The sequence below is a fragment of the Phascolarctos cinereus genome, unplaced genomic scaffold (genome assembly GCF_003287225.1).
Source record: "Phascolarctos cinereus isolate Bilbo 61053 unplaced genomic scaffold, phaCin_HiC Scaffold_2;HRSCAF=192, whole genome shotgun sequence".
NCBI lineage: Eukaryota > Metazoa > Chordata > Mammalia > Diprotodontia > Phascolarctidae > Phascolarctos > Phascolarctos cinereus.
In genome coordinates, this window is record NW_027555625.1 from 132,540,686 (window position 1) to 132,560,037 (window position 19,352).

Sequence of the window (19,352 nt, forward strand, 5' to 3'; positions counted from 1 at the left end):
CAGGCTTTCCAGACATCAAATAATTCTTGCAACATAACATTTTGATGAGCTGAGTGTAAATTAATAAAAAACAGATGGATTAAATTTCTCTAGAAATCTACACTGGTTTAAAATTTGATGGGAAATCTGCTTAGCCTTGTGTTCTGAGCTTTCTTGCATCCCCAAAACATTGTTTGAAGACATGGAGTTGGACCCCAGCTGTTCCTGGGCTCTCCTGTCCCCATAGATTCCTTACTCTCTGGGGCCACTTCCCCATTCTAGTATGCAGAGATGAGGAGGATTAAACTAATCCTGCTCTTGGACGTTGTCCCTTGCGCAGGCTAATCTACCTGGCTTGTAGCAAAGCTTCCTCCTTTCCCCCACCCTTAGCTCTCAAGCTCTCTCTCAGTAGATCCAAGATTGAGCATCAGTTCAAAATATGTTTTCTTTCTTCACCAAGAGGGTGGGTTTTCCAAAGAGGCAGCAAAAACATCCTCTACAGGGTCTGATTTGAGGAACGCAAAATGGTCTTTTCTTCTGACCTCCAATATTCCTAAAATATCTTCCTCACCAACTTGACTGAAATTTCCTGTTGTCAGATTTAGTTTAAGGCAATAAGGGATACGCAGATTTCAAATCACAAAAAAATGAGTGCAGTCTAAAGCATTCTGAGTTTGTTGCTTTAAGAGGTAGTAAGTTCCCCGTCACTGGAGGTTTTTGTTGCTGTTGTGGACGGAATCTCTGTTCAGCTACTTGCTGGATTAGATGCTTTATGAGCTCTCTTGTAATTTGGCCATTTTGTGATTTTTGTATCTGTTAACAGTGTGACTACATTCTCTCCAGGGGATAACTGATTAAGCCGTTGTTGGCCATTAACACTGTACTTCAAATTAGTCTAATAATGATAACAGCTAGAATAGTAGTTAGCATTTATACAACACTTTGAAGTTTGCATAGTGTTTTGCATATGTTTTATTATTTGATCCTCATAACAGCCCTAGGAAGTAGGGGCTATCATTATCCTTATTTTGCAGATGAAACAAAATGTAGCAGATTAGGCTCTCATTGCCCAGGATGGGGCATGGGTATCTAAGAGAATGGGACACCGAGATGGTAAAGTTCAGGGGTGCAAGCCAGCAGAGAAAGACCTAGAACTGGTTCTTACCAGGGAGTACAAGGCCAGGGTGGGACACAATTCTGGGGCTCCTGGAGTCCTGAGACCTGGATTCAAATCTCAGTTCTAATGCTAATTAGCTAGGTTATTCTGGGCAATTTATTTTGCCTCTGAGCCTCAGTTTTTTCATCTGTAGAATGATATTTGATAATACTTGTACTTCCCACCTCATAGGATTGTTGTAAGGAAAGCTTTCCATAAACTTGCAAGTATTATTTTTAAAAAATAGTCATTATTATTGTTGTTGCTCTGTGCCCTGGACAATCCCACCTGAATTGTGGGATTCCCTGAAGGGATAAGAAGGATAGAGGAATAAGGAGGGTGATGAGGTGGAACTAGAAAGAACAAAATTTTCCTTTACAGTTTTGACTAGGCCCTGTCCTCTTCACCCATACTTGGTCTATTGAATTGAATGAAGTCTTTGGAGTTTAGCACAACAAATAGCAAGCACAACTTCACACGGTAGAAAATCATTTTATAGAACCCCCAAGAGTTGGTACTTCCTGGAAACAGAAAAGGATTCAAAAAAAGCTTTGAACAAATTTATGAATGATTGAGTCATAAATGGAGATGGGCCATATCATTGTCTCTTAAGGTTGACATCTGAGAGAACAATCAGGCCCTCCCAAAGTAATGCTCCTTTTGGACTTCTTTTGGTAAGAGAATATTCAGTAACAATTTAAAAGTTCTTAACCTTAAGGTCCACTAACCTCCTAGGGGTGTATGGATAGATTTCAAGGTGCTTACTAATTTGGATATGGGAAAAAAAAAATATATATATATATATAAGTCTTTTCACTAGCCTTTGATTTCCTTTATAATTCTATATATTTTCTTTTACACAATTAAAAACCTTGTTCTGAGAAGGGGCTTCACTACACTGTCAAAGGGGTTCATGACCCAATAAAGAACCCTTGAGTTAGATGGACCATGAATTATGGTGGGCATTCCCGTGTTGTTATGTGAGCTGGGAAGTCTCAGCTCTCATGCCTTCTGTTCCCTAGAGATAATACCTCTAGAATTTGAGGGCTGTCATATGAAAAAAAGGATTGACTTGAACTAAGCCCCTGAGGTCAGGAACTAGATGCCATGAGCAAAGAGTTACAAAGAGATGTTAGGTCAAAGAAAAAACAAAACTCCTAAAATTTCATTTGTACCTAAGTGAAATGTACTGCCTTGGAAGGTAGTGAGTTCCCTGACATTGGACATCTTCAAGCAGAGTCTAGATGATCCCATGTTGGGCATATTATTGGAAAGAGAAATGATTTGGGTGGGGCTTGGATGAGTTGGCATCTGAGATCCTGTCCAAATCTGGGGTTAATTCTACGATACCAAGATTCAGGCCATTGCTAACTTTGGGCTCCCTATCCTAAGAACTTATGATGATAGCATCAATTTTTAACCAAAAGTGGCTTTAACAGTGAGATAATTGTTTGATTTTTTTAGGTGAAGAAAACTTAAGAACCAGGGAAATTAAGTGACTTTCTCAAATATTTGAAGCCAGGTCCTACAAAGCCAGCATTCTTTATACGGCACCATATGGGGACCCCCTTCCTTTAAAATCTAGTCTTTCCTCTGCACCCGCTGCCAGCCTATCCTCACAAACACGGTATCCTAGAGCAAAATTCGGCAGAAGAGGGCCTTGATCTTTTGGGAATTTTCTTTTCAATTAATTTTTTTAGCTGGGAAGCACAACAAATAGAACAGAGTAGCATATGGAATAGTTTAAGATTTCTGCAAACACCACGGAGGGCAACTGCGGGAGAGAACATTCCAACCCCCTCTGGGCCACTTTAATTTCAGGTCATTGTACAGATCAGATGGAGGAAGTGCCCAAGAGAGCATAGAGCTGCTGCACATGTAACCAATTGCTTTCTTTTTCTTCTCCTTCTTCTTCTTCTTCTTCTCTCTGTTTCTTTTTTTGGCCTGTAGAAAAGTTCACATTTTGATTGTTCTCTTAGATTACGTAGATCCAGCTATATTTTATGCAGCCATCCGGATCTTTCTGTCTGGGTAAGTACAGCTCAATTGCTTTCCTTCTGTGAGGCTTTATGAACCGTTTCATAATTGGTGTGGGGAAGAGAGGGGTATTGCAATGTACCTGTTTGGGTCCAAGTCAAGGTTGAAGGATCAGGGTGAGAAGTGACATTTGATTTTCTTTTGCCTGTAGTTCCAGGCCTGTGTAACCACTGGGATTTCTGAGAAATGGGTGGCTCTTTCTGGGTCTTCATGACAGACCTCTGCATGAGTTCTAAACTATTTCTGAGTCCTGTAAAAGTGAGGGCAAGAAGCTCACACTCTCATTCCATTTTTTCCTACCTTTTCCCTTTCCCCAATATCTTACTCCCCCAAGGGGGCACGTAAGAGGAGTATGTAACAGCTTACTAGTGGGATTTAAGGATCCCAGATGAGGTCTCATCCCAGCATGTTTCTGCTACTCACTCTGAAATCTAACAAGTATAAACTTCCCTTAAAATACAGATAATCCTAAGTCATCCACAACAAAGTATGATTTAATTTAAGCACATAACTCATCTAACAATCAGCTCTAACGTTTGTCTAAGAGTTCTCACATTGAGGGACTGGGTTTTTTGAGGGTAAATGGCAGAAAGCAGAGAGAGATTATTTTGACACTGTGAGGACAGGGCAACCCTGGATTGTATGTGGTATTTGGCAAACTCTGGGTAGCAGCCCTCGGAGAGAAGGAAAAAGGTAATGGGAGAGAAGTTTGGGAATAGTGGCAGGAGAAGACTAAAAAAAATATATTTCCTTCAAAAGTTGGTCCCATTGCCTCTCCCCCAAACTGAGACAAGCTTTTTGGGGGGCTCCGTTGTTCTGTCTACATGCCTTATGTGGAAAAAGGCCCAAGAAAAAGCCTGACTCCAGACTCCAATTATTAATCTATCTCCAAGTTCTTCACTCTTTAGTCCACCTTCCACATGGCTGCTAAATTAATATTCCTAATGTGGACACCATATCACTCTCCTATTCAAGAAGCTTCAGTGGCTCCCTATTACTTCTGGTTTGAAATACAGAATCTTCATTTTCATATTTAATGACCTGCAAAATCTATCTTCAACCTAGCTTTCCAGACTTATTACCAAGAGTAAAGAGTGTGTGACCCTGGACAAGAGGCTGAATTTCTTAGCGCCTCAGGCAACTTTCTGAAGACTATAAATTACCGAGGAAGTCCCTGACTAAGTCCTGTCTACACTGGTGAAATCACAGGCCCCCTTAAAAAAAAGAGAAAGAAAGAAAAAATAAATACATGAGCCTTATGTTCAGTTGTGGGAACACCAAGATGAAGGATGAGATAGTTCTTGTCCCCTAGAGGGGCAAACATTTGCTGATTGAGCTAAACAAGTACTTGTTTACTTTAATTCAACAATCATTTATTTAATAAAGGGCCTACATCATGCAAGATCTTGAGCTGAGTGTGAGAGATTAAAGGATAATGCATGGGATTCACTTCTTACAGAGGAACTGGAGGGCAGATAAGGTATATCCATAAACAGCTATGATACAATGGCTGGTTTGAGAATTACAAAGAAGAGAGTCAAATGAAGAGCTAGGAGATTCCATATGTGAGAGGGGAGAAGGATCAGTTTTGGCTGGGAGATGAGGGAAAAGTCAGGGAAGGCTTTGAGAAAGTGCTAACATTTGATGAGGGCCTAAAGGAAAGGATGGACTTCAGCAGGTAGAGACAGGGGCAGGGGAGTCCATTGCACATATTCCATCCATCTATCAATCAACAAATATTTATTAATTGACAGTTGGTGGAGTAGTGGATAGAGCACTGGGTTGGGAACCAGGAAGACAACCTCCTGAGTTCAAGTCTGGCCTTAGACACTTACTAGCTGTGTGACCCTGGGCAAGTCACTTAATCCTGTTTGCCTCAGTTTCTTCATTTGTAAAATGAGTTGGAGAAGGATAGGGCAAACCACTCCAGTATCTTTGCCAAGAAAACTTCAAATGGGGTCACGGAGAGTCAGACACGACTGAAACAACTGAACAACAACAACGCTATATACCAGCCATTGTACTGGGCTCTGGGGATAAAAATACAAAAACCAAAACAATACCTAATGTTAAGGAACTAAATTGGAAATGGAAACAATAAGTGTATCACACAAATATATGAGTATATATGTACAAATATATACACATATGTATATATTCTATATAAGCATGATAGCAAGTATATATATATATATATATAATTATATATATATATAATTATTTCTCTTTTGTATTTAATAACTAATTATTAAGTTATGACTGAGGTTTTTCCTCTTTTCTACTTACCCATCCAGAAATCAAACAGTGCGGGAAATCTGGAACAAAGAAGACAGCAAAAGAAATTCCAAGTTTAGGTGAATGGGTAGATTCCTGCTCATTGTGTTTACTCAGATGGGTCTGGGGAAAATGTGGATTCTCCCTTTTGTCAGACAGGTGATATGGAAATGATATGTCTCTTTGATCAGGACTTGAGTGATCCAAGCCAGGTACCCCCAAGATCCTCATTAGAAGGAGCCCACATTTCATTATAATATTCATTTTTCTCATTGACTATTCACCAATCAGAGTTGATTGCCCACCTCAGGAACACCTACTCTTCCAAGGGCATATAAGTTAAGAGCTAACCACCATGAGAGGTCTTTGGCATTTGAGAGTGCCATTGACCTCTTTTATTAATAAAATGCTAGCATTATTAATAAAATGATGGATTACCGAGAAACTGTCTCTCAAATTTTTTAAGTGTCATAATAACATATTTATTCACACATACACACATAACATATGTATAAAGTGAATCAATACAAATACATACAAAGTAGTTAGATATGAGACAGTTGGGAAGGAGAGTACTGCCAGTTGAGGATTAGGAAAGACTTCACACAAAGAAGACTTTAAAGGAGATTAAAAATCCCTCCTGGAAGCCAATAGGTGTAGTTGTTGTTTTCTAATGAAAATATCAACCTCTCCCATGCTTTTGTTTTTACCACTATTTCTCCCACCTGATACTGTTGAATTGTTTCAGTCATGTCCAACTCTTCAAGAACCCATTTGGGGTTTTCTTGAGAAAGATACTGGAATGCTTTGCCATTTCCTTCATTTTACAGATGAGGAAACTGAGGCAAACAGGGTTAAGTGACTTGCCCAGGGTCACATAGCTAGGAAGTGTCTGCAGCCAAATTTGAATCTTCCCAGTGATTCCAAGCCCAGTATCCACTATCTATCCACTGTACCACCCACTTGCCACTTAGTATAGCCTAACAAAATCAGAAATAGATATTTTTTTAAACAAGATTGATGGTTAGTCAAATTATTCTCTATATTCTTCATTTCTACATAATGTAAACTTTTTTTTTAACCACATAGTTTGGGTTCCTACCTCCTCCATGAAGCCTTTCCTAGTTGTCTCTTCCCCAATTTTGTCCTCAAATTTTCTTAAAGGACTTTGAATCTCTTCCTTGTTGAAGTCACATTCTACACTCTATCATACTTATCTATGTGCATGTCATAGCCCTACTATAGAATGTAAAGCACTGGAAAGTAGAAACTATGTCATTTTTTTCATCTTTTTAAGCCCAGGGTGAATGCATTACACTTCACACAGTTAGTGCCCAATGAGTGTTCTTTGAATTGGATTGAAAACAATAGATGGCAGCTAATAGAGACATTTTAACAATATTAAAAATCAGGAATATCTTTACTTTCAATCACAAAATTTCTCCTTGCTTTTCTATTCCTGACCTTATCTATAGTTGGGATTCTTTTAAGATTTTATTTTTAAAGGTTGAGAGATTCTGTTACAAGATGAAGCTCCTCCCCTCCAGTTCCCATTCATATTAACTGTCTTGGGGAGGTCATTGACCCTAGTGAAAAAACATGGCATTTTAATCTTTAATCTCTTCATTTATCCACTTCTTAAGATTGCTATAAATAGGTTCCAAGGACGGCTAAAAATAATTGTTTGATAAACCAACTATTTCCCTCTCAGATCTCCCAAAAACAGCTGCTTAGGCTTTAGAGGAATCCAAACATTTTTTGCTGTTCTTGAGTTTCTCCTTTTCTAGAATTATCTCATCATAGCAGGAGAAACAGTGTTTGGAACAAGATACTCTCCTTTAGCTTCTCAAGTCTCTAATTTAGGTTCCATTCTAGGAAAATAAATGCTGGTTCAATCAGTGTGTCATCCACAGGCATGCGTAGAGGGTGCCCGGTGTGCCGACCTGCTACACATTATACCACCATGCCCAGGACATCTTTTTTATGCCTAAGGGGTGATCTTGGTGTGGCTTAACCTCTCTAGGTCTCAGTTTCATTATCTGTAAAGCAGATAGTTGGATTTGATGACTTCTGAAGACTTCTTCCAACTCCAAGGACACGATCCTATGAATTGAGTTCAAGTTCCATCTTCTTTAGGAGGTCTTTCCCAGCACTTAACCCACCCTTCCCCAGCCCCTGAGATTACTTTTCATTTATATTTTATTGATTTTGTCCATAAATTTATTTGCATATTATCTCCGCTATTGAAATATTTAAATGTGAGCTCCTTGAGGGCAGGAACCATGTCTTTAATAATAATAATGGCTAGTATTTATATAGTGCTTTAAGGTTTGCAAAACACTTTACAATTATTACTTCTTTCTATCCCCACCTACCTGGGAGATAGGTATTATTATTGTATCCATTTTACAGATGAGGAAACTGAGGCAGACAGCGGTTAGATAATTATCTAACTAGAGGCTAGTAAGTATCTGAGACTGAATTTGAACTCAAGTTTTCCTGATTCCAGGCCCAGTACTCTATCTACTGTACCACCTAGCCTTTCTTTGTACCCCAAGGATTAGCACAGTGCCTGGCATATAGTAGGTGCTTAATAAAGACTTGTTGATTGACTGACATGTCTTTCAAAATACTTTTATGGTGAGAGTAGTTCATATCTCTATCCTTTCAAAGTTTACAAAATGTTTTCCACACAATAGCCCTGAGATAATGGAATAAGACTTATTATCATATTACAAATGAAGAAACTGAGGCTCAGAGAACTAGGAGGTATAAGAGGCAGGTCTTGTACCTGGCCTTTTGGCTCTGCTATACCACTTAACAATCTAGTTCTCATTTCTTCTAGTCTTGGTCATTTCTTTCAAAAAATGAAGAATATCTTCACAGTGCTAGGCATATTGGTACCCAATGATTGCTTACTGACTTGAATAGCATGGGGATTCCTTTTACACGTGACTTGTACTAGCTGGCCACCAACTTCCCTTCCAACCCTTAAATTCTGTTATTTTTCTTTTTATTCTTTTTTCTTTCTTTTTTGATCTGTGCTAGTCTTTGAACCCAAGTCCTTTATGTCCAAATCCACACTCATCATTATATTATTAGATAAGCTCATTGTCAGAGGAATGTATTTTCATTTGAAGTTGATGGAAAATTGACATCATGGGATGTCAAGACAGAAAGCACCTTAGCCATCAATTAGGTCAATCCTTTCATTTTATAGAGGAGGTAACTGAATCCTAGGGAAAGAAAGTGACTTATCTAAAGTCATACAAGGTAGTGAAGAGCAGAGCCAGGAATGGAAACTAGCTTCATTGACTCCATGATGTGTGAACACTTCTGGAAAGAATAGCTACTCTGGAGATTGTAGGGGTCACCTGCAGTCACCTGCAGGTCAAACCTGCAGTTTGCCACTTCCCAATTCTCTCACTCTTGTTTATATGGAACATATCACACTCTTTACTCAATGATTCCTTCCTGCTTATTGGATAAAATAGAAACTCATCCTGCCATTAAAATCCTTCACAGCTTGGCTACCACTTACCCTTGCAGTCTTATATCATAATATCTTCCTTCTTTATGTCTTCTCTGTGCCTTTCTAATCCAGTCAAACTGACTGGCCTGCCCACTGTTCTGTACTGGACATTTCCCCTCAGAGAGATAACTCTGAGCCTTTTCATAGGTAGGCAGTCCCTCCTCCTATCTGGAATGTACCTCCTTATCCTCTAGTTTTCTTCCAAGCACAGCTCAGGTACAATCTTCGACATGAGGACTTTCTGGATCCTTCTAGTTGTTAATGTTCTCTCTCTCCCTTTCTCTCTCTCTCTCTCTCTCTCTCTCTCTCTCTCTCTCTCTCTCTCTCTCTCTCTCTCTGTCTCTCTCTCTCTCTTTCTCTCTCCCTCTCTCTCCTTTCCCCCTGCCTCTTCTCCTCTTCCTTTCTTTCCCCCTCTTCCTCTTTCCTTCTTTCTCTCTCTCTCCCCCTCTTCCCTTTCTCCCTTTCCTCCCTTTCCTTCCTTCCTTTGCTCCTCCTCCTCATTCTTCTCCTCCTCCTCCTCTTTTTCCTTCTCCTTCTTCTTTTCCTTCTCCTTCTCCTTCTTCTTCTTCTTCTTCTTCTTCTTCTTCTTCTTCTTTCTTCTTCTTCTTCTTCTTCTTCTTTTCTCCTCTTCCTCCTCCTCCTCCTCCTCCTTCTCTCTCCCTGAATTATTTTGTGTTGCTCTCTAGGTATTCTACACATGATATTCCAAAAGTGTTAGCATACTTTTAAGCTCTCAGAGCTTAAAAGATGTTCTGTACATCCTTAACTGCATGCATGTTGGAACCACCTCATTAGTCATTAAGCTCCTTGAGGATAAAGGCTTTCTTATTTCTGTCTTAATAGTCCCTACACATGGCACAATGCCTTGCACATTTTACTTTTGGGACCTATGGTTTTATCTATGTTAAAAACACCTAGAGTAGAAACTTCCTTGGCCTTACTGATGAAGATTGGGATTTTGTCTGTGATTTATACTCTAAAAGAGTTGACTGAGGCACTAAGGGCTTACCTAATTTGCTCCTGGTCACACACACAGTATATGTCATGCAGGACCCAAATCTGCATCTTCCTTTTATGAAGACTAGCTCTCTACATTCTATAATTCACTGCCTCTTACTCTGCATATGCTAGGCACTTGCTACATGTTGGTACAATCCAATTGTATAGAATTCATGGGGAAAAAAACTGTCTTATTTTCTTTTTCAGCTGGAAGGATAACCCAGCAATTCCAGAAGGGCTGATATATGAAGGAGTCTCAGAAGAGCCTTTGAAATATTCTGGAGGAAGTGCAGCTCAGAGCACAGTATTTCATGCATTTGATGAGTTATTAGGTGTTTGTCATAGCAAGGAAAGCAGTAAGTCCAATGCTCTTTATTTGATTTAAAAAAATTTTTTTTAAATTTCAGTGGGCACTTCTGCCAAAGATTTCTTAACACATTAGCCAATACTTTAAGGAGCCAGATTCCATGATTGTGGGAAGTATATGTAGCCAGTGAAGATCACAAACCCAGTGCTGAGTACAGTGCCTGGAACATAATAGATGCTTACTAAATAATTTTTGACTGGAGAACTAATGAGCCAATGCCACGGTAAATAATCCACCTGAGAGGATGAGTCAAAATATCATGTTTAGCTCACCTAGCTAGGCCCATCTCTAGATAGCCTTCTCACATTCTCTATCTATGATCTCATTCAGGCTTTTTAGCTTGGCACAACCTTCCAGAGCTTCAGCTTTACTGGCATAGTTTTTGAGAATCCAGGGTCACTGCCATGCCATGAGGAGGCTTTGGAAAGAGGACTGACGTAGTTTCCAGTTCATAAAATGTCACAAAATCCACACTCTCTTGAATCAGCTGGGAAGGCAAGGCCCTCCAGAAGATCTTTGCACCAAGCCAAGATCTACTCTGATCTTGGCAGACCTCTGGCTCCTATTACAAGGAAACCCCAAGGCAATAGCCTGTTTTCCGCTGCTCACTGTGACTCAGGTTGAAGTTCCTAAGTAGCTGTTTCCTCATTCTAAATTAGGGAGGAACTGGTGTGACAGGGAGGCTCCAAAAACCAGTAATCTTGGTTCACATTAAGAGTATCTACAGTAATGGAGATAAAAGTTTTGCTTGCCTCTGCCCTAGTCAGATCCTATCTGGAATGTTGTGTTCAGATCTGGGAGCCACATTTTAGGAAGAATTTTGACAAACTGGAATGTATCCAGAGAACGGCCACCAGGAAACTGGGAAAACATGCCATATCAGGGTCTGTTGAAGGAAGACCTGAGTAATACATTTATGTGGAGGAGATGTAAGGCAGTGAGGTGGTACAGTGGATAAAGTGTTGGACTTGGATTCAGTAAGACCTGAGTTCAAATTCTGCCTCAGAGATTTAATAGCTATATAGTATTGGGAAAGTCACTTAATCTCTGTTTGCCTTATCTATAGGATGAGAATAATAGTAGTACTTGTCTTGTAGGGTTATTGGGGCAGCTAGGTGGTGCAGTGAATAGGGCCCTGGAGTGAGGAAGACCTCACTCACACCTCAAACCCAGCCACAGACACTTCCTAGCTGTGTGACCTGGGCAAGTCACTTAACCCTGTTTGCCTCAGTTTCCTCATTTGTAAAATGAAGGAAATGGCAAATGGCTCCAGTATCTTTGCAAAGAATACCCCTATATGTGGTCACGAAGAGTGGGACGTGACTGAAACAACTGAATGACAACAACATGGGGTTATTACAAAGGTCAAGTGAGCTAACATTTGTAAAGCACTATATAAATGCTAGCTATTATTTGGGGACATATAATAGCTGTTGTATGGAAGAGGGATAGACTTGCTGTTTGACCTGTTGGAATAAGGAGTGAAGGGGGGAAGTTTCAAAAGGGCAGATTTCAACTAGTTGTAAGGAAAACTTTCTAACAGTTCAAGCTGTCCAAAAGTGGAATGGGTGACTGCCTTGAGAAATAGTGGTTTTCCCATCAATGGAGTTCTGCAAGCACAGGCTGAATGATTACTTGGGGACATTAGAGAGACCATTTCTGTTCTGGGATGGGTTAGACTAGATGGCCCCTGAGTTCCCTTCCAAGACAGGGATTCTGCAATTTCTTTACTGGTTTGAGAGAAAATGCTTATTCTCTTCCCCCGACTTGGGACACTGAAAAGTAAAGGCTGTTTTGGACCAAGAGATAATGATCCAGGATTGAAGCCAGAACCACAGAGTTCAGCCCCAGCCCTGAACTCTGCTCCTTCCTAACCATGAGAAAAAGCCTTTAGTCTTCCTCTGTGGGATTGAGCCTGGCTCCTTGGAGTGTCTTAGCCCTGATCCACACTAGTCCTACTAATACATATGCATATGATGTGTTCAGAAGAGATCTGCAAGAAATATCTTTGAGTAGCACCACATTGTATTGGATTTTTAGTTTTTCTTTGGGATAGCATATTATAGAGTGGGCAGGAACTCAGAAATCACCTATTCCAAACCCTTTCTGAATCATAAAACCCCATGTGACATCCCTAATAAATGGTCACCTAGTCTCTACTTTTTAATTTTATTTTAATTTTCAGTTCCACGTTATTTTTCCCCCTCTATCTCTTCCCCTAACCACTGAGGATGCAAGAAGTCTGATACTCATTATATGGGTATATGTCATGCAAAATGTATTTCCACATTAGCCATCTTCAGAAAAAAATAAAGGAAAAATGTTTTAATCTGTATTCTGAGTTCATCAGTTCTGTATCTGGAGGTAAATAGCAGTTTATAGCATGAATCCTTTAGAGCTGTGGTAGATCATTGTATCAGATATACTAAGTGTTTCACAGTGGATTTTCCTTATATGTTGCTTGCTACTATGTACATTGCTCTCTTCATTGTGCTCACTTCATTTTGCATCAGTTCATGCAGTTCTTCCCAGTTTTTTTGGAAACCATCCCCTTCATCATTTCTTATAGCACAACAGTAGTCTGTCATATTCATATACTATAACTTGTTCAGCTATTCCCCAATAGATGAGCATCCCCTCAGTTTCAAATTCTTTGCCACTACAAAAAGAGCTGCAAAAAATATTTTGGTACATGCGGATCCTTTCTCTTTTTTTGATCTCCTTGAGCTATAGATCTAGAAGCAGTATTGCTGGGTCAAAGGGCATGCACAGTTTTATAGCCCTTCGAGCATAGTTCCAGATTATTCTCCAGAATGGTTATACCAGTTCACAGTTCTACCAATAGTGCATTAGTGTAACTTTTATCACACGTCTTCCAGCATCTGTCATTTTCTTTTTCTATCATCTTAGCCACTCTGACAGATGTGAGGTGGTGTCTCTGGGTTGTTTGAATTTTGCATTTTTCTAATTATTAGTGATTTAGAACATTTTTTTCATAGGATTATTGATGGCTTTGATGTTTTCCTCTGAAAGCCACCAGTTTATATCATTTGACCATTTATCAATTGGGGAATGACTCCTGTTCATATAATTTTGGTACAGTTCTCTACACACTTGAAAAATGAGAGCTTTATTAGAGAAACTTACTGTAAAAATTTCCCCCTAGTTTCCCTTTTTTGTTGAGTCATTTTAGTCATGTCCAACTCTTTATGACCATATCTGGGTCATAAAAGATGCTGGAGTGGTTTTCCATTTCCTTCTCCAACTAATTTTACATATGAAGAACTGAGGCAAGCAGGGTTAAGTGACTTGCCCAGGTTCACACAGTTAGCAAGTTTCTGAGGGCTGATTTGAACTCACGAAGATGAGTCTTTTTGACTTTGGGCCTGGCACTCTATCCATTGTGTTACCTAGCTGCCCCCAGCAGGCACTTAATAAATGATTATTGACTGACTGACTGACACCAGGCACTAGAGATACAAGTACAAAGAATATAGCAATCCCTACCTGCAAGATGCTTGCATTCCAAGGCTCTCGAAGAGCCCCTTCAAGTTATCTTGTCCATCCCCTTCATTTTTACAGATGAGGAAGCTAAAGCTTAGAAAGATAAAGTCACACAGGATCACATAGTCTGCAAGTTGCAGAATTAGGACTTGAATTCAGCTCCAAAACCATTATTCTTTATAATGCATATCACTGGCTATGAGATATTACCATCACTTGCAATGCAAGAAAGAAAGGGACCAGTTATAACCCTGGCAAACCTTGCCTGAAAGGTCACCGATACTTCATCAAAAGGGAAAAAAAAAGAGAGAGAGAGATAGGATAGTCAGAACACTTGAACACAATTTCTAGCTCTATCCCTGACCAACTGAATGAACAAGGATGTCACTCTGACCTCTGTATCAGGGATGCTTAACATTTTTCTGTGTGATGGACCTCTTTGGGAGTCTACAGTAAAGTCTATGGATCCCTACTCAGAATGATGTTTTTAAATTCATAAAATAAGATACATAGGATTACAAAAGAAAGCAATTATATTGAAAATATAGAAAATATGAAAATATAAAAAATGTTAAAATAAAAGCAAGTTCACAGACACCTGGTTAAGAACCACTACTAGATTGGTGTTTCTTAATATCTTACAACATATTATTACCAGGAAGGATTCTTAAAATCCTTGATAAAAACAAATGCCATCACTTTCCTCTACAGGAAAGGTTTCCCTCCAGCCCAGTTTGCAGATTTTATGACCACACTAAGATCTACTAAAGCCCAAAGCTGAAATATTACTTGGCTTAAAGACTGAGAGGAAGGTAGAAGGCATGAAGAGTGAGACCAGATAGTAAGGGACCCAGCATGATGTCTTTGACTGACAGCTGATTTCAGAGTTAGAAGACCTGGGTTCAAAGCCTGCTCTATTGGTTACTCCTTCTGGGCATGTATTGGCATATACTTGTTAATTGATTGGTTGAAGTCACTTAATGTCTAGGGCTCTGATTTCTCATATGTGCATTGAAGGTATGGTGGGGGAATGGTGAATTGTTCACTTAGGCTGTAGTGTAGAGTTTGGGGTGGGGAGGGAAGACTAAGGTGGGGAAATTGAAATTAAGGCTGGAAAGGCACAGTAGCATCAGGTTGCAGAGAGACTTGAATGCTAGACTGGGGAGGTAGAACTCTTTGTAGGCAATAGGGAGCTATGGAAGATTTGGAGCAGAGAAGAGACATGATCACTTCTGTTCATAAGGATTTTAACTTGGTGCTTTTCACAGATGGTCAGAGCATCCGCACAGCTCCTCTGTCTCTCTAGTTTCTATGTTGTTAGGTAGATGGTTGAGGATCAGGCCTGAGATACCAAACTGAATCCATTGTCCCTCCATACATCAAAGAATTCCAGCAGAGTAGATCAGATGAGTATGAATCAGATGAACCATTGCATTTATATATGTAAATGTGTATGATATATGCATGTATATAAGGATTACAAATTGCGTTCCTTATAACCACACTATGAAGTAGATGAAGGAAGTATCACCATCCCTATTTTATGATGAAAAGACTAACAGTGAGAAGTTAAGTGACTTTTCCAAGGTCACAGGGCTAGCAGACGACAGAGCCAAGACTAGAAGCCAGTTTGTGTAACTCCAAGTCCAGTGCTCTTTCTACCATGCCATCTGAGAGGCGTTATGGGACGATGGAAAGAACCATGGATTTGGAATCAAAAGACCTGGATTCAAATCCTGGTCCTGCCACTTATTACCTTTGTGACAGTGGACAAATCATTTTACAAGTCTCTGGACTTCACTTTCCTCACCTGTCAAATGAGAAGCTTAGACTTGACGGCTTCTTGGGTCATTTTTTGCTCTAAATCTGTGACCAATCAATCTGCAAGCATTTATTAAGCAGTTATTGCATACCCAGCACTGTCGTAGGCACTAGGTATACAAAGGTAAACATTAAATAGTTCCTACCCTCAAGGAACTTGTATTCTTTCAGGGGAGATGATAGTATGTAAATAATATATAAAAGGTATTGGGAGGCAGAACTGTGATGTCTGGAAGGAGTTAAGTCTTTCTTCTCTTTTGACTTGGCTCATGTGATGTTCTTCTGGTCTCTTTCAGCTACCTTCTTGCACAGAATGCGGGAATACATGCCTCCTTCCCACAGGGCCTTCATAGAGGAAGTCCACTCTGCCCCTTCCCTGAGGGAGTACATCTTGTCATCTGGGAGCTGCCTCTTGTGTGAAGCCTATAACCAGTGTGTGGCCACCCTGGCAGAGCTGAGGAGCTATCACATCAGCATCGTGGCCAAGTACATCCTCACAGGGGCAGCCAAAGCCAAAGACGGGGGCCTGGGCCACCTTCCAGGACCACCTCAGGCACTGGCAGAGAGGGGGACAGGAGGAACAACTGTCTTCTGTTTTCTGAGAAGTGTCAGGGACACGACCCTGGGAAGAATCATTGACCCAAGTGATTGAATTCATCCCAACTTCTGGTAGTCCAAAAGACAGGCAGAGGGAGGATCTTCCCTTCCCTTTTCCATTTCTGGTCTAGCCCCTAAACTTGTCTTATTCCCCTCTCCTCAAGTGGTTTGTCAGGAATCTGGTGGGACCCTGTATTCTGGGCTCCATGGAACATCCTGTTCTCCTTTGTGAAGAGCTGGTCTTCATCAGAGAGAAGGATTAGCATTGCCCTTTGCCCAAGACGCTGGGTAGTGCTTAATTAATAGCATATGATTTTGGACACATCCCCATTTATAAGCATATAATGGACAATGCCTACTTTGTGCTGCCTGCAAGGCAAATCTGCCCTCAGTCTAGAACTCCAAAACCAAATAAAATATTGTGGGATTGCCACATTGACTATTTCTTTACAAGAACAATCCAAAATTCATTCAACAAACGATCAATGCCACTACAGCAGTCATTTTAAAATCCTAAAATACAAGCTCCAAGCTGGTTCATTTTTGTCTTTGTTTTCCCAATATCAATCACAGGGCCTCTCACAAAGTAACTGCTTAATAAAAGATTGCTGAAGTTTGAATTATTTCAACTTTGTCTATTTCCCAGTGGCTGGCATAGTGTTCTTCACACAACAGGTGCTCAATGAAAATTCTTGAATGAATGAATGAATGAATGCTATGCATAATGCGTTATGTCAGTCACTGGAGAGATGAGAAGCTCTCAAGATTCAATCCCTAACCTCATAGAGCTTACAGTCTAGTGGAGAAATAAAGAGAACAGCTCACACATGTATGTATGTATGTATGTGTGTGTATGTAGTGTTTGCAAGTTTGGATATACATAATTAAATTGGAAATTTATGTATATCCCATTTGGGCTTCATAACAATCATAGAAGGGTAGGTAGCACGTATAATATTATTCCCATTTTATAGATGAAGAAACTAAGGCTCAAAGAGACCTACATCTTGCCCACAGTTAATGTTAGTGTCACAGTTAGTGAGTAGTGTTTGAGCCCAAGTCACTCCTGACTCCAAATTCAGTGCTGTATATGTTATGCCATGCTGACATATACATAAATCACCATAGTAAAAACTGTGTCAAATTAGACTCCCACCAAGAGGGAGGATTGTAGTTTAATTATTATTATTATTATTATATGTGCTATAACTACCCATTATCTAATTTTATTTTCTCAACAACACTGTGCTTGAGGAGGTGCAGGAAACACTTGTCTTCCAGCAGCTAGAAACAGTAGTTGAGTACCTAGGTTGCAAGCATAATTAGAGAAAATAGTCAGCTACCAGATAGTAGACTGGTGTGAGCTCCTAACTTGCTCCACCTCTTTTGGTGGCCTCCCCAATAAAAGACTTGTGCCAATTTCCTGGTGATTTTTGTCACCTCATCAGAGGATGGTAGAGTGGCTTTCTCTCTCCTATCCTCACTCCTTTTTACTGGGAGTGCACTTAGTATGCCCGACCCAAGCACATTTGGTGGTGTTTTCCATGGGAGTTAAAGATTCTAGTTATAGCTCGGTTGATAATTCAGCTATTATTATCACCCTGTTATAGACAGGGAACCTGGCTTGCCTGAAATCATGCCACTATGACACAGCTGGAATTGGATATCGTCTTCTCACTCTAAATTTCTTTCCACTATTTCTTGGTTATCTCAAGAATTCATTAGGAGGAAGGGTCACTTTAAGCTAGGTGCAGGGTGGGGAACCTGGGAAGACTTCATGGGCAAGGTAGTATTTGATAAAATGGCTAGTGAAGAGGTAGAATATTAAGGAAACTCTGGAGTACTCCAGGTTGTGCAATGAAAATAAAACCAGAAATAGAGATGGAGAAGGGCACAAAATGATAGCTGCAGGAATTCAAACATCACCCAACAGGGCCTAGGCAACAGAGAGACATTGATGGTCTTTGACCAGGGACATGGCAAGATCTGAGTTGTGCCTTAGGAAGGCTATCTGTCAACTTTATGTAGGATGGATTAGAGGGACAAGAGACTAGAATCAGACCAATTAAGAGGCTGTTTCAATAATTGTTTAGTTGGATAGCAGAGGGTGAGGCAGAGAACAATGTACAATAAGCCTGGAAAGGTAGGTTGAGCTAGGTTGTGAAGGACTTTTAATACTAAACAAAGGAGGCTATATTTTACTCCAGAGTCAACAGGAAGGCATTGTGGTTTACTGAGAAGGAGAGTAATATGTTAAAATCTGTGCTTAAGGAAAGTCGCTTTGGAAGCAGTGGGAAGGATGGACTGAAGTAGGGAGAGACTTGAGGCAGGGTGACCAATCAGGAGGTTCTGGCAATAATCCAGGTGAGAGGGGATTAGAGCCTGAACTAAGGAGAAAGTTGTGTGAGTATTCGAATGGATCAAATATGAGAGGTGTAGAAGTAAAAACAGATCTGACCATTGCCTGGCTCCTATGGGATAATGGAGAGTGAAGAGTTGAGGAAAATGTCAATATTATCAATTTGGGAGATAGGAGGTAAATTTAGAAAAAGAATGGGCTTGAGGGAAAAAATAAATTCTGTTCTGAACATGTTGCATTTGAGATGTCTCTGGGACATCCTACTTGAATTGTTTAATAGGCTATTGGTAATGGACTGAAACTCAGGAAAGATGTTGGAATTAGGTATGGGTATGTGGATGAATGAAGCATCTGCACAGAAGTTATCATTAAACTCTTGGTTGTTGAAGAAGCCCCAGGAGAGAGACTATATGGAGAAAAAAGTAGAGGACCTATGACAGAGCCTTGAGCAATATTTAGGGGAAATGATCTGAATGAGAAAAGGAGACTGAGGAGAGGTTAAGTAGATAACAGGAGAACCAGGAGAGAATAGTGTCATGAAAGCCCAGAGATGAGAGGGTATTCAGGAGGAGGACTGGGGGAAAAAAGACCATCTGATTTGACCATTAAAACATCAGTGATAACTTTGGGGAGAATAGTTTAGTTTCACCCAAGTGATGTGATAAGAAAGCAGACTGCAAAGGATTGAAGAGTATATGAAAAAAGAGGAAGAGAGGGAGTGTAGACA

At 40.1% G+C, this 19,352-nt stretch overlaps 1 protein-coding gene across 1 annotated transcript in view; it reads left to right on the forward strand.

The window, feature by feature from the left end:
- The window catches only part of IDO2 (indoleamine 2,3-dioxygenase 2), a 91,675-nt gene extending 74,789 nt beyond the window's left edge, over nucleotides 1-16,886 (forward strand). The window contains exons 8-10 of the mRNA XM_020979698.2: nucleotides 3,115-3,166; nucleotides 10,185-10,333; nucleotides 15,966-16,886. Coding sequence (XP_020835357.1) covers nucleotides 3,115-3,166; nucleotides 10,185-10,333; nucleotides 15,966-16,321 — 557 coding nt within the window. The 3' untranslated portion in view covers nucleotides 16,322-16,886. The remainder of the gene's footprint in view (nucleotides 1-3,114; nucleotides 3,167-10,184; nucleotides 10,334-15,965) is intronic.
- Nucleotides 16,887-19,352: the final 2,466 nt, after the last annotated feature.